The sequence below is a fragment of the Hylobates moloch genome, unplaced genomic scaffold (assembly GCF_009828535.3).
Source record: "Hylobates moloch isolate HMO894 unplaced genomic scaffold, HMol_V3 SCAFFOLD_10, whole genome shotgun sequence".
In the NCBI taxonomy this organism is placed as follows: domain Eukaryota; kingdom Metazoa; phylum Chordata; class Mammalia; order Primates; family Hylobatidae; genus Hylobates; species Hylobates moloch.
The window spans coordinates 20,830,430-20,853,595 of NW_026652285.1; the positions used below are offsets into that span (position 1 = coordinate 20,830,430).

Genomic DNA, 23,166 nt, shown 5'->3' on the forward strand with positions numbered 1-23,166 from the left:
GGGATTAAATAACCCTCAGGTCGTTCCTGCAGGCCCCATCCCACTCTTCCTTGTCTCTGGTGGGTTTCCCCAGCCCTCTAATGCTCTGTCTCCAGCAGAGGTTAGCGAGCATCCTTTCTAGAGGGGTTAACCTCCCCGCCTCACTTTCCTTTCAACTTCTCAAAAGTAGAGGCTTATGACGGTTTTCGAATTTGGTTTGTTTTATTTTGCTTTAGCGTCCCATTGTTGTTGGTAGTGATGGTCTTATGGCCTTCTCCTTTCTCCTATCCCTCCCTCCAAAAAGTGATTAAAATCTGTTAAAGGATTTAATTAAGAGAGTTAAATGAAAAGGAAGGAGGCGCAAATGAGTTGGGGGAAAAAACCCACACCAAAGCTATTCTCAACGATTAAATCGCCATTTTAACAATATAATGGAGTTTGCATCCTGAAAGGGGAAATCAACGCTCATATCTCATCAATAATTCATAGAGTCCGGGATCATGCAGAGGTCAGCAGACGGGGGCAGCAGCGCCGGCCTACGTGGGGCTCCGAGCCGCTGCAGCATACATTACGCGCCGCCGGCCACACCGCCGCAGCCACCTCCGCCGCTGTAGACCAGGGGTGGGGGCACGCCGGAAGGTTTAGGCGGATCTTTCCTTCTTTCTTTTGGCGAATTTACTGATTGCAGTCTCCAAGAGGAAGAGGGGAAATTTGGGAGCCTGGAGAGTATTGGACTTCGGGCAATTCGGGAACCTGTCGGAGCCCAAAAAGCACCTTGTCCCCAAGTTTTAACGTTTCTCTTCCCTCTCTTTTTCCTTGTCTCAGTGATTTAGGCGTCTCCTCCCTTGTCTCTTCTCCCCCTAAAGTTCCTCTTGGAGAGACAAATGCACTCTCTGCAGTATCCTGTAGCTTCTCCTCCCCGGAAACGGTTCCCAGGCTGCGAGGCCGCCCTCTGGACTGCCTCTCCCGGAGTGGATCCGGGCTGAGCCTTGAGGCTTCGGAGCACAGCGACTGGTTTTGGTCGCAGCGATCCCTGGATCCCTGACCTTGGAGCCTTGTGGAGTAGGGCTGAATGCATCTAGGGAGGAAAGGTACCTCGCATGCCCCAGACCATTTTGCCTTACCAAAAGATGACCCAGGCCAGTTGGAAAGGTGGGGAGTCAACATGGAAAGACACCCAGGGGAGAAGTGGAGGGAAAGTGCCAGCCTGTGTGGGGCGTCGCCTCTTGAGGGATTTGGAGGCATGACAGAGGATACCCTGTTTCAGGGCTTCTGCAGGCTTGTCCTTAGGGGCATGCATTTCTCTAATTCGTTTTCTTTTCTGTTTTCTGAATCCCAAGGGATCCCAAGGAAGGAGAAAGGAAATCCTTCCCAGTGAGAGGTGGGGGTCTGGGAGGCGATATTTGGGCGGAAGGGAAACCGAAAGCGCGCGGGTTGTCCGCACTGCCGCTGCTCTGGACTAGAAGCAGAGGCTGTAACATCCCAGAGCTGCCAGTAGAGTCCGCCTTAGACCAAGTTCACAGCCAGGCTGGGGCCTCCGAGGCGCCAGCGAACGGCCGCGCAAGGTGGCCCCGGGCCCCCCCGCATCGTTGGGACACTGAACTCTCCCTCTAGCCCTGTGAGCACAGTGGCCCCCTCTGCTTCCGAGGAGCTCCTGCTTCAAGCTCTCTCCACCCTTCACCCCAGAAATGCCCTTCTCCAGGTCAGCCCATTCTACTTCTCGCTATAAGTCTCCTCGTCCAGCAACCTCGGCCCCACTCGGGGGTCAAAAATGAAGGGTGGCTTTTGACCAAAAGCCCTTCCAGGCATCCCAATAGAAGAGACTGTTGAAAATGCGGGAAGTGGGTTCCGCGTCTTTTTCCAAGGAGTTATTTAATAGTCAAAAGACTCCTCTTGCCCAGGTCTAAGGGCCTGGGGGAGTGGGGACATTGGCGAAGGGGGGAGGGGTAAAGAAAGCGTTTTGCCCTGGGGTTTCTGTGGCCGGCGTAGCAGAATGAGACCCTGGGTGGTGAGGCCAGTGTTATTGCCGGAGGGGTCGCAAAGTTGGAGGGTCAAAAGTTTACACCCTGCGTGAGTGGGCGCGGCGGAGGCGACTAGCAGCGGGGGAGGGGTGGGGCGGTGGGGGTGGGGGCTGTATGTGTGTGAAGACGGACGAAGGAGCCAGGGATGCTGGAGGTAAGGAAGACTTGTGGGTTGCAGAAGTAGGGGAGCAGAAACGGGCAGCGAAGAGGTAGGTATCTGGGGAAGGGAAACTGAGGAAGAAAAAATCCCTTCTCCAAAACCTCGAGACTGGTGGTGGTGGCGAGTTGTAGAAAAGACAGCCCTTAGGGTGTGGTGAACCCTCTGAGCAATTTTCTCTTCCAAAGATAATCTTTGAGTCACCATATTAAATTTAATTAAAACATTCCTAGCCACACACATTTTAGAAATTCAATTAAGTTACCCCCACGTCTTTGTAGGACTTCTGGCAGGGCCAAAGAATACTTCTAATGTGAAGGTTTGATTTTCACCAACATCAACTCACCCTGCTTGCCCTAAAGGAGTCAAACTACTGGCTCTTTCAATCCTCCACCCCTGGGAGAGGCAGGCCTGTTTTCAAGAACCCTTAACCCCCAGGCTGTGTCAGGAAGGTGGGGTCCATGAGCATGGGCCAACACTGGAGCCTTTCCAAACTCTCATTTCTCTCTCCAAATTGCTCCAGTTTAAGAACTTGCCTATTGAAAGATTAGCTTGTTAATTCTCTTGCTCTCTCCCAAGCCTCCATTTGTGTGTTCATCTTGACTCCTTCTCTTCCTATTTGGATGAGGGAGGAGAAATGCAAAGGAAAAATACCAAATGGCCTCACGGAGATCTTTTTTACGGGAGTTGAAACAGGCGACCTGAAATGAACTTTGAATCCTTACATTAAGCTTAGCTCATAAGTAAATGCCTAGAGAGATGCAGTAATTATAACACTGGAGCATATGCCTATTTTGGGTCTTTAAATGACTGCTGTATTATGAGATGTCGTTATATTCTCTTCCAAGCATTTACTATAGGAGGTACACTGTGGGCGTTTTTCCTTCCAGGATGTGGATAACCTGAGAGTTTCTGTAAAGATGCCTTTTGAAACATGGCCAGAAGAGACAAAGGTTTAATATCAAATTTCAAATAGATTTCGCCCAGGGTTTTGACTAAACCAATTGGGTGCAGGTCCCTATTTCTGCTTAGTCCTTAGGCGAGTTTCTCTGCAGTGTCAGGCCAGGAAGGAATTCCTGGAGTCCTGAAGAGACAGATGTGAAAGCCTGAACTGAAGAATCCATCTCCTTCTGTTCTAGGACAGAACGTTAGCAAATTTAGGTATAGACTGGAGCAGCCCAAGGTCCTGGGCTAGAGGGACCAGGTTGGGGAAGAAGTGGCCTCTGCCATTCTGGACCAAGCCGGGTGCCTTGGGGAGTTCTTTCTTGACCTCTCCGTACTAGGAGGATACCACCCTACCAACTAGGCTGGAGCCCTGTCTCAGTCTGTAGACTTGAATTGGGAGGAAGGGGAGTCACCTGACCCACCTCTGCAGGTCCCTAGGAAGCTGGCGAAAGGGAGAAGTGTGTTGTAGGCAATCCACCAGATTCTAATCCTGGAGAGACAAACCCAAGAAAATCTCACTATTTTCAATGACTTCTTGATCTGCTTCTGAACCTCGTTATGTGGGTGATGGGGGTAGGCAAAAGTGTTACTGTATTGATGAGAACGATTCTTTGGCGGGGAGGAGGAAGCTATTGTTTTGTATTTAAAGGACAGTTAAAGCTCTGAAAGTTATGCCCTCGGCTTTGACAAGCCCAGCCCAGCACCTCTGTCAGGGTTCTATCTTCCCCAAACCTGCTGGGTTGTGTGCACCAAAGTCTTGGCCCCAAGAGGTGGAGTGGTCATTTCTAGGCCCTGGAGCTTCCAAAGCTTTTGTAGAAATGAGGGTGTCTCTGACACTTGGGGGAGCAAATAAAGCAGATGGAGTGTGCAATGGGGTGGGGAGCCGGGCCCTGGCCATACAGGCATTTAGGGGTAAGGTTCAGGGAAGGGGCCTCTTGCTCAGGCCGGCTCTCTGGGGACCAGGTGCCCAAAGCCACGCTTTCAGTTTTCCCCATGCCAGCCTCATTCTCCGGCCTCAAAAGGATCCCACATGAAACCCCACACTCTCTCTGCAACCAGAGCTGACAAAATATGGGAATGATGGAAAATCAAAACAGAGGAGTGGCCGACTGACTCCTATCCAAATGGGACATTTTTGGGGTGGGGGTTGGGTGAAGAGAAGAGAAGGCTCTGGCGAAAAGTCGAGCTGGAGAGGATGAGCTGAATCAAATTTCTGCTCTGTCATTTTTTTCCCAAGTAATGACCTACGCAAAATTCAATATGACCCAGCGAACTGCGCGAGCGTATTATAGTAACTGCCTGCTCGTGGGGGAGGCCGGGAGAGGGGTGAACTGCAGGTCACGGCGTCTAAAAATTATTAAAATGTTTGAGAGCCTCGTGACGCGCCTAGCTGTTTAACAAAGACTGCCAAAGTATGAGATTAATACGAAAACTTGCGCTTCCAAAACAAAAACACACCAAAAAAAAAAAAAAAAAAAGTCATGTTCCGACTTCTGAGGAAGCCCGTGGCTCTGCCCGCCGCAGCGGTCCGGTTTTCCGGACACACAATAGTGGACAGGAGCGAGCTCAGCTGTTGCCCAGCGCGTCCGCGGGCGGCTCGGCGGCCGGCGGGGCTGGGGAGCCTCCCGGTGAGTACCCTCGCCCGCGCCCCCTCTGGGCCTTTCTCTCCTCCGCGCCGCCGCCGCCGGTGCGCAGGCCGGCTGGGGACTCGCCTCTGCTCGAGCCTTCGGTTTCACTCCCTCGCTGAGTCCCTTCTCCCCGCCAACAAAAGGTGATGATTCCTCGCGGGCTGGGCACGCCCGGACGGCGGAGGGTGGCTGGGCGGCGCGAAGTCAGGCTAGCAACCTGTGGCTGCCAGGAGAAGGCGGCCGGGAAGCCGCGGAAAGACCCGGGAGCGCAGGGGAGGTGGCTCCTATCGCGCGCAGCCCCTGCTCTTATTTTATTATTATGCGTGTTGCTGTTCGTATCCTTCTGGGCGGTGAAGGGGAGAGGCAGCCTCCCGCTCCGGTGAAACCCGTCCTGGGAGTCGCCCATAAACCCTGTTCTCCATCTCGGGAGGCTGGAGGGGTGGGGGGGGGGGGGGGGCGGCGCCTTGGTGGGATTGGCAGGTGGCGGCTTCCAGGGCGCAGAGGAGAAAAATCTCTGCTCTTGGGCGCCAGGATCAAGGATACCCAAACCCGCGGTGGCTCTGCCCTCTGTTCCTCTCTCCTGGGGTGCTGGGGCACCTGGGCCGCATCCCTTGTGAAGTGTAGAGCAGCAGGGAGGCCCGGCCGCCGGCCCAGCGGCCCTCCCAAACTTCCGAAATGCCGACGGGTTGGACGGGTTTCCGAGAGCTGGCGAGTTGAGAAGGATAGGAGGTATGGGGTGGGGGAGGGGCCTGGACCGTTAGAGTGGGTCCTGGAGACCCTAAGTGGCCTCTGACAAGATTTGGAAAGGTCCCTCGTTGACGCTAGGGAGCTAGTGGGGATCCTAGCAGCGCATTTTTTCTGTGGGCCCTGGGCCAGACTCTAGTCTCCCTGAGTGCCCAGATGGGGGTCTGAGATTACCTATTGGACCCTCTCTTGGCAAAGACAACCATAGTGTGATAGTTTGCTTTTTTCTCCCAAATATGTGTGAGTTCAGCCTGTCTGGGAGAATGTTGATGTTAGAAATCAGGCCCAGAGGCCAACATTGGCAATTCCTAGATTTAAGATTAAAAGAAAATCAAAGGGTCTCTGGACCTAGTTGGGGGCAGGTGGGAGCTCTCCTCCTACCCACCTGCAAGGTCCCAGGACTGGGCATAGGCAGAGATCTCTGGAGTGTTGCATTTAGAGGGTTGTTTTTGTGTTGTTCCTGTATTTGTTAATGAAATTGATATTATTTTGACTTCCTCACTACAGATGCAAGTATTTCTCAGACGTAGGGAGTTGACTAGGGAGTCTGGGTGGGGTGGAGGCTTTTTCTATGCACATTTTCCCTTACTCTGTCACAGCCTTCACAGTCTCAGTTCCCTCTAGCCCAATACCCGGACTCTCAGCTTAGTAAATTCACGGCTTCTGGGAGCCTCAGAAAGTTGGTTTGGAAATCCCAGATGCCCATTTTGGCCCTACCACCAGCAATCCAAGCAGGTGGCTAGGCGAGTTCGTATGTGTTTAGAAGGAAAGGACCCGCCTGGGGCTAGGAAGGTGGGGAAATGGGGTTCCTCCCCACACCTCCCCAGGATTGACCCCCTTTCCTGGCTCCCAGGATGTGTGAGAGGCTGGGAGGGGCCCTATATCATCTGGCTGCATCTTTTATGATTCCTCATTGCCCTTCATTCGGAAATGAAACGCCTTTGATCTTTTCTCAGGTTGTAAACGGAATTGCCCGTCATTAAATATCCGGGGCCCCATCTGCTTGGTCTCCCAGCATTTTTCTTTACAGCTGTTTCTCTCTCTTTTTACCACTGAATTTTTCCAAAAGGACTTTTATTACACCCCCTTCACACCCAGCCGCCTCTTCCTCCTCCCTTCGCTGAGAGGCGCTTTGGAAAATATCTAGATATTCGTTTGATCACAAACTAAAGGCTTGGAGGGGCACGGAGGAGCCGATTGGGGTTTTGTTTTTTCTAAAAAAAAAAAAAAAAAATGTCCTGGGGGGAGGGGAGGGGCGCGAAGGCACCCAGAAAGGCCTGAATCTGACTTCGCGGCAGCCTCAGAATGACCCTTCCTCCTTTTGTGCTTAGCTAATGTTTACATCTCATAATTCATGCGCCACCGAGAGTTGCGCAGCGGCGGCGGCGGCAAGGTTCCCGTCCCTTTGCGAACTGGCTACTTGAAATTCTAATAGAAGAGGAGAGTTGAAAACCTTGTAATCCCAAGAACCGACTCGCAGTGCCTTTTTCTGTTCCCAGAGCTCAAAACTAGAACAAAATGAACTAAAACCAAAGCAAACCACACCCCAAACGAAGAAGGCGCGGAAAGTAGGAGAACTGGAAAATTTCTGGGCCAAGAAGATCTGTCTGTCTTCTGTATATACCCTGTAGATCCGAATTTGTGTAAGGAATTTTGTGGTCACAAATTCGTATCTAGGGGAATATGTAGTTGACATAAACACTCCGCTCGTATTTTTCCAGAAGAAAAAAATATATATGTATGTATTATTTTTCTGAATGAGGACAATCTGGTGACTGGCCACACGAAGACTCCTTCCTCTTTATTCCTCTTTCTTTTCCTCCTTCAGCTGGTTAGAGATGGAGAAATTATCTACCTGAACTCTCCCCACGCCTGCCCCTGGGAGCCTTGGTCCCTTTTCACCTCTCTTTAAGAGGTTAATGTTATTGTTGTTGAAGTTTTAAATTTATCTCCAAACGCACCCATTTTCTATTCTGGGCTCAGGGAGGCTTTATTGGAAATTGCGAAAAAAATGACTTGTCTTCAGTGCGCGAAGAAGGCAAAGGAAATTTAACAAACGGATGCTGAGGCCGCCTTTCCGTTTCAGTTCAGAACAAGATGACCTGGAAATACTCGATTATACCAAGGGGTGTTATTGTGTGTGTGGGTCACCTCTATGGCTGTATCCCCAGTATCACAGGGATGTGAGATTTCTATTCGCCGCGGAGGCGGCGGCGTTAGCGACAATTAGAACGTCTCGGATCCATGGTTAGTATTGCTCGGGTGGTTATGGAATTAGCAAATTGCTAATCAATTTTGCTCTCAAAAGTTGCAGGTTTTTTACCCCAGAGCTCTATCTATAGTGTGGGAAACCAAGTCGTTTCTCCGGGCTTGGGCCGTGTGGATTAAAGGGAGGAGTGGATAGGAGAAGGGGGACAGACGGACTGACGGACTCAGTCTAGCTAACCGCGCAGCTAAATGCGATTTGGAAGGCGAAGTCTCCCCGAATTAGTGCATGAATTTCCTATCGATCCGCTCGCGGTTCCATTCATCTCTGACAAGTCCCTCTGCGCACCCGCCCTCTAGCTCTGGACGCCTCCTCTCTCACCCCTACCCCTCCCCATCCGGCTGCAGAGAAAAGCCCCAAGCTCTGTGCTCTGGCCCCCGTATGGGTTCCCCTTTCCAGACGGAGCCCCCAGCCCGGCAGTAACCTAACTCCCCATACAGACGCAGGGTGCTAGGGCTCCCTCCCGCCGAGGGGAGAAGACTGGGGCCTATGGAAGGTACAGAATGCTGGGCAGAGGTGAGGCAGAACAGGAGGGCTACACCGGGAGCCCCAACTTCTTAAGGGATCTAGGGTTTGCGCTCTGCCTAGCGCCCCAACAGGCCCTCCAGTCGCAACCTGCGCGCGCTCTCTCTCTCTCTCTCGCTCTCTCTGATCCTGGAGAGAGCGAGGCAAGGAGGGGGTCGCCCCGCAGGAGCCCTATGTAAATCCTGGTGTTGGGTGGGTGGGTGGGGAGGGGGAAGAGAAGAAGGGGAAATAAACCTCTTTGGCTGGAGTGGGGTCCGGGTGAGCAGATTTCCTTATCCGGGAATCGCAGGCGGGGCGGCCATTGGCTCCGAGGATCACGTGGGCGCCTAACTTTGTTCACTTGACAGTAAGTAGGAGGGCTTTCGGAAACAGGAAAACGAGTCAGGGGTCGGAATAAATTTTAGTATATTTTGTGGACAATTCCCAGAAATTAATGGCTATGAGTTCTTTTTTGATCAACTCAAACTATGTCGACCCCAAGTTCCCTCCATGCGAGGAATATTCACAGAGCGATTACCTACCCAGCGACCACTCGCCTGGGTACTACGCCGGCGGCCAGAGGCGAGAGAGCAGCTTCCAGCCGGAGGCGGGCTTCGGGCGGCGCGCGGCGTGCACCGTGCAGCGCTACGCGGCCTGCAGGGACCCTGGGCCCCCGCCGCCTCCGCCACCACCCCCGCCGCCCCCGCCACCGCCCGGGCTGTCCCCTCGGGCTCCTGCGCCGCCACCTGCCGGGGCCCTCCTCCCGGAGCCCGGCCAGCGCTGCGAGGCGGTCAGCAGCAGCTCCCCGCAGCCTCCCTGCGTCCAGAACCCCCTGCACCCCAGCCCGTCCCACTCCGCGTGCAAAGAGCCCGTCGTCTACCCCTGGATGCGCAAAGTTCACGTGAGCACGGGTGAGTGCGTGGGCACCCCTTCCCCCTCCCACCCCTGGAGCTTTACACCAAAGGGACTTCGGAGGCATGGGTTGGGGGGGTGAGCTGGGGAAGCCAATTGTCCCCGCTATAAACTCGCCATTGCCGGAGATTTACGGTCGCCTGTTTTCAGAGCCACATAATTACATCCCCCATAAATTTTTATGGCCTGGTGGGCTCTGCGCCTTTGAAGTAGGTTCCCCATCCTCTTCACCATTCTCACCAGCAACTTTTTCGCCAGGGAGATAGTCTCAGTGAAGTTGGAAGTTGGGGAGGGGTGTAGGAGGTGGAGGAGGAGAAGGAGGAGGAGGTAATCCGTATTTAAGCAGAGAGTTGAGTCAACTCCCAGTATTTATTTTTTCCTTTCTTCCAGTCTGACTCCTTGGCTGGAGAAGTGGGCAAAAGTTTTCAGTAGGGGCAGGCACTGCTTGGAATCTGAGCAGCAAGGGTGGGAACTAAACAGAGGAAAGGTTTAGGGAAACCTCCCCTCCCTTTTCCATCCCCTCATTCTCCCATTCTGGGGGGCCCAAGCTGAGGAGGAGAGAGGAGCAATTAAAACCTTGGGGGAGTCCTCACACGCCCCCACCAGACACCCAAACAACAAGGACACAGCACGACCCTCCAAAACTTGGAGGTCTCTTTCTCATTCTTGGGTCTTGCATTCTTCCCTTTTCGTTTTTCCCCCTCTCCCTCAGAAGGAAGAAGAGGTGGCGGGAGAGGGAGGGAGGGAAACACTGTTCCCTGGAAGAAAGGGCTCTCCCTTTCGGGGGCAATAAAACTTTCTCTTTCTCCCTCTCTCCGTGTGTGTCCAGTAAACCCCAATTACGCCGGCGGGGAGCCCAAGCGCTCTCGGACCGCCTACACTCGCCAGCAGGTCTTGGAGCTGGAGAAGGAATTTCACTACAACCGCTACCTGACACGGCGCCGGAGGGTGGAGATCGCCCACGCGCTCTGCCTCTCCGAGCGCCAGATCAAGATCTGGTTCCAGAACCGGCGTATGAAGTGGAAAAAAGACCACAAGTTGCCCAACACCAAGATCCGCTCGGGTGGCTCGGCAGGCTCAGCCGGAGGGCCCCCCGGCCGGCCCAATGGAGGCCCCCCCGCGCTCTAGTGCCCCCGCACGCGGGAGCTACGAACCTCGGGGTGGGGGTGGGCAGTGAGTGCAGGGGATGGGGTGGGGGGACAGGAGGGGGCCCTGGGGCCTGGGCCCCGGAAAAATCTATCTGCCCTCCCCCACACTTTATATACGAATAAACGCAGAAGAGGGGAAGGGGAAGATTTATTTATAGAAATGACAATAGAGGGCCACGGGGAGGCCCCCCCAGAAGCAAGATTCAAATCTCTTGCTTTCTTCCTTAAAAAAAAGAAGAAGGAAGAAAGAAAAAGAAAGAGAAAAAGGGGGAGGCCGCAGCTCCTCGTTTTCAGCTTTGGCGAAGATGGATCCACGTTTCATCTTTAATCACGCCAGGCCCAGGCCCATCTGTCTTGTTTACTCTGCCGAGGAAAGGATGGGCCTCGGTGGCGACCATTACCTCGACACCCGCTAACAAATGAGGCCCGGCTCGGCCGCCTCCGCCTCTGCTGCCACTGCTGGAAGACAGCCTGGATTTCCTTTCTTTGTCCCCCACTCCCGATACCCAGCGAAAGCACCCTCTGACTGCCAGATAGTGCAGTGTTTTGGCCACGGTAACAAACACACACACACTCTCCCTCATCCTCCGTGCCCGTTCACGGAGGGCCAGAATGACTGCTCACCCACTTCTGCCGTGGGGTTGGGGAGTGGGCAACAGAGGAGGGGAGCAAGTAGGGAAGGGGATGGCCTTGACAACTCAGGAGTGAGCAGGGAAATTGAGTCCAAGGAAAAAGAGAGACTCAGAGACCCGGGAAGGCCTTCCTCTGGAAGGCCAATCCAAGCCATGACTGGCAGGGTGAGGGGCCAGTTGAGTTCTGGGAGCTGGGCACTACTCTGCCAGTCCAGAGTTGTACAGCAGAGGCCTCTCTCCTAGATTGAAAATGAATGTGAAACTAGGAAATAAAATGTGCCCCTCCCAGTCTGGGAGGAGGAGGTTGCAGAGCCCTCTCCTGTAGTTTATCATGTTGCATCGTTTATTATTATTATTGATAATATTATTATTACTTTTTTTGTGTGTCATGTGCGTCCTCTCTCCTTTTCTCTTTCTGACATTCCAAAACCAGGCCCCTTCCTACCTCTGGGGCTGCTTGAGTCTAGAACCCTTCGTATGTGTGAATATCTGTGTGCTGTACAGAGTGACAATAGAAATAAATGTTTGGTTTCTTGTGACTAGCACAGCGTGTTTTTGTTGAAACATTGGCGTAAAGATATGGACAAATGCCACCCAGTGTATATTTTAAGCACCCTACTGGGTTCAGCCTCACATTGTGTGTGGTTGAAGATTTTTTTTCAAAGAGTCTGATGGGAATTTTTATCTCAGAGGACTCCAAATTGTGGTGGCTGGTTTGTTTTCCTTTTAGGGTGGGTGTGTTTTGTTTTGGGGCTTTTAATATTTTCCCTTCAGTCCAAAAATGGATTGAAAGGACTGGGAGGGCTGATTCCAGTCCCTAATGGGGGAAAATGTTTCATTGTAGGACACAAGAGGCTTAAGTATGGCAAAGCCTTTCATATCGTGATTTATTTGTCATAAGCAAATAAAATGCGGTTAAGCTGTCTCCTTCTAGACAGACGGCTCTTTGGTTATTAAAGTTCCGAAAGAGGATTCCATGAGACGGGCCTCTTTCCTCGCAGCATAAGAAGGTATCTCTTTTCTCTGAGGTGTTTAAGGCTTTAATGAGTCTAATTTTTTGCACAGATGTTTCTGGGTGTTTGCAGGTTTTCAGAGTATTTTTATATTACAAAGGAGCTAGCCAGTGCCATAGCTCAAACTCTGACAAGCAAATAGATAATCAAGAAGACAAATGGCCTCTTTTGTGAAGCCTTGCTCCAGTATTAATTTTCATTTTCTTTCTCATAGAAAGTATCGAAAGTATGACTGGGGACCAAATAGCTTTCTGTCTCTGAGGTCCCAGTCACCCCTAGAATGGAGTGGGGGTAGGGGAAAGGGGTGCAGGTGACCCTCAGAAGCCCTGTCAGGCTGGGATTGCTTTTGTGCAGCACTGCTTAGAAGTTCTAAGGTCTGGGGGCTCCAGCCTCAGGGTCTCTGGTCTATTGGTCCTCCAGGGTGCAGCCACCCCATCTCCAAAAAGCTCGGGGCTCGGGAGAGCAAATGCAATTAAAAGTCGTTTTTTTCAGTCCCATCTCCTTTCAGAAAATAAAAAGAACGAATCCCACCCGCGCGTTTTATTGTTATTTATTTTGCATTCCTCCAGCTTGCAGCTCCGGTAGTTGGAGGCTAGGTAGGGCAGGGGGAACCGACAGGCCAGTGTCCCCAGCCGCGAAAGGGCTGCTGAACTGTCCGTTTAAATGCTGCTGGGAGACTCGTAAAAAAATCGTCGTGGACCTGGAGGATGAGCGGGGCGAGTTTTATTTCGGTCAGATCGCGGTGTGGTGTTTTAGCTGCAAGGGGATGCCGCAGCCCCGAGTTGAGGGGGAAAATAGTTCTTAAAAAGCATATGCCCCCCTAAGGAATGTCTCTAAAGAACCAAATCAAAGCTGCTCTTTGGAAGGTATGAATAGAATTAAAAAAAAAAAAAGATTTCTATGGAGCTTAAAGTTCACAGCCATTCTGTGTAGACAAGAGCTAAGAAAAATGTGAGAATTATACAGAAAACCATTAATCACTTCTTTTCTTTAAATACGTATCCTCTCTCCTTTGTTATTCAACAGCAAATCTCCTCAGACCGGCTGTTGGGGGAAAAAAGTGTTAGCCGTCTCTCCCGGATCTGCAAGGGGGAAAAAATTTGGAACCATAAAGTTGAAAACTTTTTTCTCTCAGTTTGGAAGAAGCCCTTCGTCATGAATGGGATCCGCGGAGTTCGGGCGAGAGGAGGCGAGAGGCGCAAAGGTAACAAAGCCCGGGCCCGGGCTGGCGTGTTTTGATCGTTTTATGAGCTCTTTTCACAAGTGAAAGAAGAAACACTCTCTCGCCTCCTCCTTTTTCTTTTTTAACTCTCTTGGCTGGGTTTTTATGGTGGATGCTTCGGCAGGTTTGCTCCCTTTTATGATGACTGATGCCTGGGTCACAGGGAGAGAAAGAGGGGCCTCGACACCTGGAGAGTGTTTGAACTGGTTGGGACTGAGGTGTCAGGGCCCATGAAAAACCCCAGAGAAGAAGGTTGTTTTGTGAGGCAGTTCAGAAGGGCTTTTCTGGTTTTGGAAAATGCAGGCAGGCACAGCGAGCCCCAGCATGTGTGCATGGGTGTGTCTAGTGAGGTCCACATGTGGTCGGTGTGTTCCTGTGACTCTGCTTGTCTACACTGGGGACTGGTGTCCCCTATGCCTGTTTACCGGTGAGATGTTGTCACTGCTGCCTCTTGGAAAAATCAAATCCAGTGCTTGGATGGAATGTTCCAGCTTTGGAGCGGGTATAAGTGGATATATTCTTTTTTTTCTTCTTGTGTCTAGCTTGGGATTCTAGACAAATATGTGCTACTCTCTGGAGCAGGAAACTGCTCCGTTCACAGACAAGGTGCACTGATGCGGAAATATTTCTCTTCTGCTCTGTCCCCCCAGCCTTCTTCCTGGAGGAGCAATGTTGGTTTGGTTTGGTTTCCCTTTGCTCTCCTAATTTGAGGTCTCTGTTCTCTCCTCTGCAGCCCTGTTTCTTAGGCTGAGGGAGTCAGTGGGCTCTGCAGCCGACCTGAATGTGTTGGCCCTTTTTCCCTGAGGCCTCACTTAGGGTTTGGAGGCGGGAGGCTGGCAGGAGAGAGTTCATGGAGAGGCCACGTTTTCTAGGCGATTAGCTCAGTATTAGAACCACAAAATGACCTCGGAAGCCCCTTGACCTCACTGAGACTGGACATTGTGTTGGCTCTTGCCTTCTGCCCAGGAGGGAGAGTCACACCTCTGCAAGGAGGGGTCCTTGGCCCATCATATATCCCATCTTCTCCACCCCCCTCTAGGCCCCAAACCCATCTTTGCTTTTTTGGAAATTTTGGATTATTTTTCTATTACTGTCCACTGGGGGAAAAAACAAAGATTTTTAGCCCAAGGGTCCAGTTGGGGGAGGAAAGTAGGGTGCTAATCTGTCTCTCTGTACACAGCACCTTCAGCAGTCCAGGCTCCAGCCATCCTCCCCCCCACCACTCCCAGGTCCAGTTCATCTCTTTACTGTTTCACTTGGAGGGAACTGAGGGAAGAAAGACAAAGGGAGAAGATATGAGAGGTTGGAGGGGCCTAATCCACAAGGCTTCAGAGGGCCAGAGGAATAAACTCCTGAGCTGCGAGGAGAGAAAGGGCCGCCATGAACGTTTCTTCAGAGGCTGTCATCTCTCTGAGGGCTGACATCCAAATCCACAGCCTGTCAACCCATTTTCTGAAGTTCCTTTGTTGAGGAAGCTATTTCTATAATTACCTTTACCTCTTTCCCCTAATTCTCAATCTCCTCAATAACGAAAAAAGCCCTTGGAGTGCCTCACCTGCCAGAGGAGCAAGGGAAATGGGAGGAGGATCAGTGCAGAATATTCTGAGTACTTTCCAGGGTCTGCTGTCCCAGGTTAGCCAAAGTTTCCAGAAACTTTTAAGAAACAGGTGGAGGATTTGCCAAACAGTGAGCCCTGAACATAGAGCCTTTCCAAAAACTGTATTCTGTTTGCTGTATCTTAAAAATCCACCCCAGCAGCCACCCTCTTAGGGAGAGACAGAGACAAAGAGAAAGAGAAAGAGAGACAGACACAGACAGACGCTGGCTGGGAGGACGCAATGTTCCCCTTCAGTTAAGACTAGGAGAGACAGAACCTTGCTGGGATATGTGGGTTGTTGGTTTGCATTTTGTAAATTGTTTCTTGAAATTTGGGGACCCTATCTCAGGCAAGAAATAACTGGAGTGGTTAATACTCTCTCCTTTGTCCCTGGGTGGCATAAGTAGCGGGGCTGGAAGCCTCAGGAAGGAAAGAGGATGAGCACAAAGTGAGCTAGGCTGCTCCTGGACTAAAAATATTTGGGGCTCAGGGAGATGTGTATTCATTACCTGTAAGGGCAGATAACCAGTTGTGGGCCCTCTGTAGGCTCAAGTGACAAAGACCTAATCGCTGAGGACTTTACAAACTGCTTTCTGCAATGTGAGGATTAGGGCCCACCAAAGGGAAAAGGAGAGAGACCATAGTCAGGGAAGCCTGGGGTTCACTAAGGGGAACTGCCAGATCTCCCATTTCCTTCACTCCAGACAATCCTAGTACCACTCCAGTCCTCCCAACCTTTTGACTTCTTTCTGTCTTTCTCCCCAGTTCCCTCGGCCCTCCCCATTCTCCCTCCTACTTCCACCCGCCTGTCCTGGGCAGAGGGGGTTGCCCAGTCCTGCCAGAGCCCTCGGAGGCGGCCCCAGCACTGGCGGTGGGTCTCCCTGGGAAGCGGCGGCTGGGGAGGGAGTCTGGTTGGAAAACGGAGTTGGGAAGTTTCCCAGCGTGAGTTGAGCGCTGACGGATTTGTGATTAGCCATAAAACTGGCGCGTTCAGATTCGTAAATCAATCTCGCCTTTCTCACAGTGTAAACGTTCGCTTTATCGGCAGCAAGAAAGTGCTCGGCTCGCGATCAGGCGCTTGTTTATTTGAACGTGGACATTCCCAGGATCCGAAAAGAGTATGGTCATTTTAACAGAACCTGCCGGCGTGCCTTCGTGTCATTTTGCTGTTCTTTTTCTTGTCCTTAAAAATTATTTCTCCGTTTTAGAGATTGCTGTCTTCCCACATCCAGCTTTTCTCTCTCCTCTCTCTGCTCTCTATTTTCATTTTAGACTTTAGCAGGGTGCTTTTCTTTGGAGCACCATTTTTAATGGATTTGCGGCCAGAACGTTTCAGGGAGTTGCCCTCGCTGGAGCTGGGAGCAGGGCCCACATTGGGATCAGGCTGAATTCAATACCAGTCTGTGTTTTGTATCTGGACAATCAAAGCTGGCCACCTCCCCTACAGAGTCCAGGCCTGGCCGGCGCCCCCACCCCATGAGGCCAGAGCAGATTCCAGTGCTCTTGGCTGGGGCAGAAGCTGTGCAGCTGCCACTGCAGCTGGAACCTCCGAGGCCGACACCGGGGTGGCTGTTTCTTTGGGGCTTGTTAAGACAACCGGGTCCTCAACCTTCTCTCCACTGAGTTGCTTTTGGTTTAGACCCCTTCGAACAAGCCGGGGGAGACCCCTCAGACCCCTGCTCCCCTACCCTGAAGCTCATTCTTCCTGGATTCCCCGCCTGCCCCGGAGGCTGTGGTCCTGGCTGCCTCAAGAACTGCTGAGGACAGATAAGGCTGCAGCTTCTTCAGGAATGTCTTTTCTGCTTCCCTTTGCATCCCCACCCCCCACCCCATGCCCCGGCCGAGAACTCTGATTCTAGTTGCACGTAACTGGTCAAGTTTGGGCGGAGGGTTGTTTTTGTTTTATTTTGTTTATATTTGAGGTGAAGGGGTCTGTGTATGTATGTCTCTCTCTTTAGGCCTAGGGAATAGATAGTCCCTGGTATTTAACCCTTTAACAGGCATAGCCATCCCCCATCTTTTTTCCCATTGATCAGCCTCCATTGTTTGTTGATTGGAAGCTCGGGGTGCTAACACCTGGGAAATAGGGATCCTGGGGCTGCCAGGCTGACTTCAAAGCTTTTCTTCTCTTTTCCCTCCTCTCCTGTTCAAATCTCCAGCTGTCTTCACTGGTGGGTTTGGGAAGGGGGGGAAATGAGACAGGGTGTGACATAGGTAGAGAGAGGCTGACAGTCCAATTCTTTTGTGTAGAAACCTTAGTCCTAGCCTTTGTCTCTAGAATCTATTTTCAAATGGTCAGTCGCGTTTGATTTCCTATAGTAGTAACAACACAACAAGGAAAAAAGTCCCCCTTGCGGTTATTCTCAACTCGGGAAGCTCCAGAGTAATCTCTTCACCCTGTCCCTTTTTTGTCCCTTCAAAAGGTACCAGAAAAGATCAAAACGGGAATAAAGCCAGAAGTCCCATTCTTTATCCACTTATACCATGGACTTATGAAGTGTTTATTTTCAAAGTGGCTCCTTCAGAAATTTTGTCCATTATTTAGGAAGAGAGGGAGTGGGTCCCACTCGAGCAAATACCCCCAGGAGTTGGGGAGAAAATGGAGTTGGGGAGGGAATCTTAATCTTAAAGGATGCAGAGAGAAGAACTGGAAGCTGAGAAATCCAGGGGCTTGGAGAAGGGCTCTGAGCCCACCCCACCCCCACCCCCTAGACGCCCCTGCAGACTATTTCTGCACCTCCACCAACTAAGCAGAAGCAGGAGGAGAAGGGAGAGAGGAGAGGTGGGCTGTGGGTAAGTGTGTGTCCATGGGGGTTAAGGAGCTGCAGATGTAGTAGGTAGGGATGTGAGTGTGGGAGACAGACGGAGACCTCACTACTGTTCCATTGGTGGGTTGAGGGGGAACTTATTTTGCAGGAAAATTTCTCCTCCTGAAGGGGAAGGTCATAGTGGTCCTTTGAGCCTGAAATCGAAAGACCCCCTTCCCCCTCCCGGTCACGTGATTCATTAAATAATTAATGCCGAGGTTGCAGAATAGATATGTATTCGTCAGGAAAATCGCAGGCTCGGTCTCCCTGTTTCTGACGTGCAATTCAACTGTCCTTTGAAAAACAAGCCTGTACCCCGAGAAAAAAAAAGAGAGAGGGGGAGAGAGAGAGGGAGAGAGAGAGAGAAAAAGAAAGGGAGACAGCAATAAAACAGCCCCGCAGCCGGAGCCACACCGCGGGCTGGGGTATTGTAAGTAGAAGGGATTTCTCACTACCTACCGCGTCTTATATGTCCATGTAAATTTATTGTTTGTTATTAATGTTATTGTCGTAAAATGTGACAAATAGCCATCTTCATTTCCTGCCATTTCTCTTCACACGGTGCTCTGTGTGTTTATACCCATTGAGGCATTGCATAGAGATTTTAGGAATATTCTTCTTTTCTCTCTCTCTCTCTCTCTCTCTCTCTCTCTCTCTCTCTCCCTCTCTCTCCCTCCCTCCCTCTCCCTCTCTCCTCTCTCCTCCAACCTTTTTCTTGATTTATAGCAATATGGGTGTCAGCTTCTCGGCCGGCATGCCAGCCATTGTGTGTGTGTGTGTGTGCGCGTGTGTGTGTGCGCGCGTCTGCGTGTGTTTGTGAGCGAGTTGTGTTGTTTATGGCCATGTCTTCGATAAATCATTTTTCACAGAAAATGATGTGGAAGCTGGGCTGTTTCTGCGGCCGGCCGGGAGAAAGTCGCTCTCGGAGGCACTTCCTCCCTCTCTGCTCTGCTCCCAGGAGTTGGTTATTTCAGACGATTTACAGTAATATATCAGCAGTTAATACGAAAGCTCTATAGCTGGAGGTCTTAAATTACAGCATCTGTGATTATCAATTAAAGCAAGATTTGTATAAATTTGGTAAACCAGAAATGCCTCATTGGCATATAAACCCAGTCAATGACCATGGTCTAATATAAAAATTATATTTGTGAGCCTCATAGAGCCAACATTCCTGCAGCAGCAGACAGAGCTCCATTTTTTAGCGGTTCCCCTCCAGGAGTTTGGCTTCGCCAACTCCAGCCCTGGGTGAACAAACCCAACTCTGAAGGCAGAAGGAGCCTTAGAGTAAGAGAGGTGGAAGTGGAGAAAGGAATTACTGGAGTTGAAGGCAAATATTTTTGTGATCAGTGGAGACCAAATCAAAGTTCTGTGCAATTGGAAAGGGATGGGAGGGGTTCCATTACATTATTAAAGCTTAATTTATAGGACTGATGTGTCTGGGGGGGTGGTCGAAGGTGGAAAAGGAGTTACCCAAATTGGGGGAGACAATGGAGGCAAGCAGAGGGTGAAGGGCAGGGAAAGAAGCTGAAATCTTTGGCTCCCCACCCTCCTGGCTAACAAAACAAGGAAATGAATTCACACCCCAGGAGCCTTCCTTTGACCTACTGAAACAAAGAAAAGTTTCCTCAGCAGTGAGAGACTCTGTGTTTGGGGCTAAAGTGGGGACAAGTTCTCCGAAGTTTTTCTAGAAAAGAAATGTTCTAGGAATCAGGTGGTCCCAGAAAGTTGGGAGTGTTGGAGGATGTCGGGTGTGTTCTTGTAACTAAGTCCCCATCCAAAAAGGGAGCAAACGGTGCAGATTGGAGAGGGAGGGGAAGAGCCGTTAACTTTCTCCTATAGTTTCATGTGGAGGTCACAGTTCCTTCCTACTAGGGGAGAGGCTGCTGGTCAAGAGCAAAGCCAGAGGTGGCTTTGGGGAATGCTCTGCACTGTGCCCCAAAGTTGTGATGGATGAGGTGCAGAGGGCCAGAGCCTTCGCCAGCTCCAGTCCCAGCTGTTGGCCGCTCATTCTCTGACTGGAGCCAGGCCAACTGACTTTATAGCCACAATTATCTGTGATATTTAACTCTGCCTGCTAGTGTAAACCTTTGAGCAGGGAAGTTAGAGCAACGCCGCGCCCAGGTACTAATTATTCATGGCATCCGCTACGTGGAGTGGCAGCTTAGCCCCCAGTCCCTGCAGCATCCAGGAGCTCGCTCCCACGCTCTGCTCCAAGTGAACACTGAGTCTCATCCATGTTAACAAGGGATTCTTGGTGGGTGAAGCCTCCCAGTTCAGGAGTCTCGGTTGAAAAGGGTTTGGGGAGAAAGAGAAGGCCAGAACCCAAGGCTGGGATGGGTAGAGGCACTGTCTGACCTGGATAAAAGGAACTGGGGAAAAGTCTGGATTCAGGGGCAGCTTTGACAGCACTGGAGATTGTGAGGAGGTGGGAAGGGCCGGCAGAGGCAGCAAAGAGACCTGGGGCATAGGGGCTCCAAACCTTTCAGTCTCATTCCCCATCCACTCCTTGAGTGTTGGAGAATCCCACACACATTCAGTGTGGGAGGCAAGCATTTCTACTTCTCCCTCATCTGGAAAGTGTGGGGTGGTATAACTGTGAAGAGGGTGAGATCTCCCTCAAACTGGTGGTCCAGAATTAGGGCAAAGTCTTGCAGTTTTTGAGAGAGTAGGGAAGGATCACTTCCTCCATGGGAAGAAGGAGGGACATGAAAGAGAAGGAAGAGGGTAGAATCATTTGTATTAGCTTCTGAATTCAGCATGCTTTGAAAGATGGGAAAAAAAAGGATCTGCTCTTTGGGCCAGCCCATAGCTAGCATGGAGAGCCAGTCCCACAGGCCCCCTTCCCCGTGCGTTTGCAACTCCTCCTCCCCAACCCTTTTCCATCTCCCCTCCTGCTGCTACCTTTGCCTGTGACGTGGAAGTCTGACCAACCACCCCCACCCCCACTCCACCAGCTTTTCCTCTTTATTCTTTCAGCCCTCTTCAGGTCTTTGTCTCCTCTGGCCCAGAGGAGGGGAGGTGACACTGATACCCCCTCCCCTTCCCTTTCCCCAACACGCACAGACTCTTCCCCAGGAGACAAAGCAAGGGGACCATCCCTTGCCACCATTATCTGGTAAATCCCCGATGTGATGCCTAATGCCTTCCATTCAGGCATCTAGGCCTACCCCAAATCAGCAAGTTTGAAAGGACTTTGTTGTTTATATATACATTTGCTTCATTTAGCTACGAAGCATCCTGTCTCTTACCAGTCCTGCACCCTCCACCCCACTGATTTGCTTTTGTGTTGTTCAGGGGTTGGGATAGAATGCATCTGGTAGACAGAGCTCTAGGAAAGCTGCTGACTCTGTCTTCTCCCCTAACACTCTGCTGGTATCCTCTCTATATAATTGCATTGTTTATCTCTGTGCCTTTAAGGAGCCTGGCTGCTAACGCTTTAGTGACCAGAGGAATTGGATAGAAAGATGAAGAGTGAGAGGAGGAAGAGAGGGACCTAGAGAGAGAACAAGCAGCAGGATCCCTTTCTGGGGTGGAAAGTCAAGGCTGAGCCCAAGGAGGTGATGACAGGGAGAGTGGAAACAAAGGCCAGTCAGAGGGGAAGGGAGGCTGTCCTGGAGGAAGGAGCCCCACAACTCACAAGGGGACACACACACAGAGTTAAGTGAGAAGAAGGGGAGTGGGAAGGAAACTACCCCCTTTGTCCCCTTCTCTCTAGAAGAGAATTTCTCGGACAGAGGGTGGGTTCCCCCACAGAGGAAAGAGAAGAAGAGACTCAGCCTAATGGGTGAGCCCAGAAATGATTTCTGGAGACACTCCTAAATCCTTTGCAAGGCTCAATTCAAATTCACTGAAGACACTGAGAGAGGCAGAATTTGAAAAAGACAAAGGGGCTGTGAGAAAGGAACCGAGATAACGGAGATGGTTAGAAAAGACAGAGAGACCCAACACAGAAAAAGAGCCCAAACCCCTTGGGGAGCAGGCACAGAGGGAAGCCCCTCCAGGCTCCCTGCTCCCTAGCAGCCTTCTTTACAGGAAGCTGCCCAAAGCCCAGGCCATCTCAGAAACAACTGCCTCTAGAGTAGGCCCTTGGGGGTGCTAAATCAGGTGTGAGGCTGCTGTGGCAGGAGCTGAAGTGCCAGGGAATGGCCAAGATGTCCAGGACACTTCAGCCTCCACCATAATACCAGCATCAGTAACTTAATCATTGGGACCTCCCCAAACAGAATTTCATCATGGGGGTGGGGGGAGTTGGGACCAGTCTTTCACACCTTGACCCTGGAATCCTTTCTTGGCTTTTCTTCCCTCTTGTGGGTTTGGTCTCCTTTTTTCTCTAGGGACCTGGGGAAGTTGTTGATCTTCCAGCCGCCTAAGAACTTTCACCTCCATTCCACATCTCCCTCAAACTCCCAGCCTTAACAAGCGGATGCTTCCCTACTAATCTCCTTCCTCCCCCATCTTACAGGAAAGAACAAGAAAAGGAAAAAGAGAAAGAAAGTTCCTACCAGCCTAAGCAGCTTTAGAAAACTCGAGGGAAAAGGGGAGATGCAAATCTTTCTAGCCCCTCTGATCCTTCCCATTGCCTCCTCGCCATTGCTCTGTTCCCTCCATTGCCCCCCTCCCTGTCCCCACTCCTGTCCTGCCCAGAACTCTCTCCCTTCCCCTCCCTTCTCTACCGGGTCGGACATATGGAACCCATTTTGCTGGTGACATTGAAGAGCCGCCGGTGTGCCCGCCTTCCGCCATGGCGCCCCCGGCGCTCCCTGCGCCTCGCCGTGCCCCTGTCAGTTGCCGCTCCTCTCGCCTGGCAACTTGGCCCGCTCTCAAAGCCCGAGTCCAGCTCGGTGCCAGACTAGCCTTGGGTTCCCGCAGCCCCGCGCGGCCCAGACTGAGTGGGAGCTTCTCAGGAAACGGGCGTCTGCCGCTCCCGGAGTGCCAGATCCGCGCGCTCCTGGGGCCCTGGAGGCCGAACAAAGCCGGGGGCGGGGGCGGGGGCGGGGTGGGGGCGAGCGCATCCGGGCCTCTCCCCCAGCTCGGCGGGACGCTCGGGGGTTGCTGGGGGTTGAGCGACTAGGATGCGGCTGGCTGCGGCGGCGGAGCCCCAGCCCGGGCCGAGGGTCCGGGGCCTGGCAGTCGGCCCCCGCGCGCACCCAGCGCCCGGCCGCCCGCCGTTGCCCGTGCCCTAGCGGAAGACCGCACAGGTAAGTGTGGGGTGCGGAGCCGGGGCGCTCGGGGCCTGGCCAGGGTGCAGAGGTGGGTGGTTGAGACCTCCGCCCCCAGGCCTCTCTCCTGGGACAGGCCGGGATCCGAATTGAAGACGAAGATGAGAGCAACTTTGAGAGGCAGGGTGGGGGCTTCAAGGGAGTAGAGGGACCTGGGGGTGGAGGACGAGTGTGGAGGAATGTGGAGCTGTTTGGGTGGGCGTGTGGACATGATCGTGTTAGGGGATGGGAGAGCTCTCCCGCTCAGAAAGGGTGTTGAAGCACAGGAGGGTTTTCCAGGGCAGTTGGGGGCTGTGGGTAGTGAGGGAAAGGTAAGGAGCATCTGCTAGCGGCAGTGGGGTTGGGGGGCGACCGCTGGGTCAGCTTCCA

The 23,166-nt window shown here is 51.9% G+C and overlaps 1 protein-coding gene across 1 annotated transcript; it reads left to right on the forward strand.

Moving 5' to 3' along the window:
* The first annotated feature begins 8,667 nt into the window (after window positions 1–8,667).
* HOXB4 (homeobox B4) lies at window positions 8,668–11,481 on the forward strand. Its single transcript, XM_032163343.2, has 2 exons — window positions 8,668–9,155; window positions 9,986–11,481. Exons 1-2 carry the CDS (start codon window positions 8,699–8,701, stop codon window positions 10,282–10,284), a joined length of 756 nt encoding a protein of 251 aa, XP_032019234.1. The 5' UTR covers window positions 8,668–8,698; the 3' UTR covers window positions 10,285–11,481.
* The last annotated feature ends 11,685 nt before the right edge of the window (window positions 11,482–23,166 follow it).

Excerpts from the sequence above, each read along its gene's own strand:
- HOXB4 (XM_032163343.2), top strand. The coding sequence starts at position 8,699 with ATGGCTATGAGTTCTTTTTTGATCAACTCAAACTATGTCGACCCCAAG. Across the intron at positions 9,156-9,985 it reads CAAAGTTCACGTGAGCACGG|TAAACCCCAATTACGCCGGC; the intron begins GTGAGTGCGTGG and ends GTGTGTGTCCAG.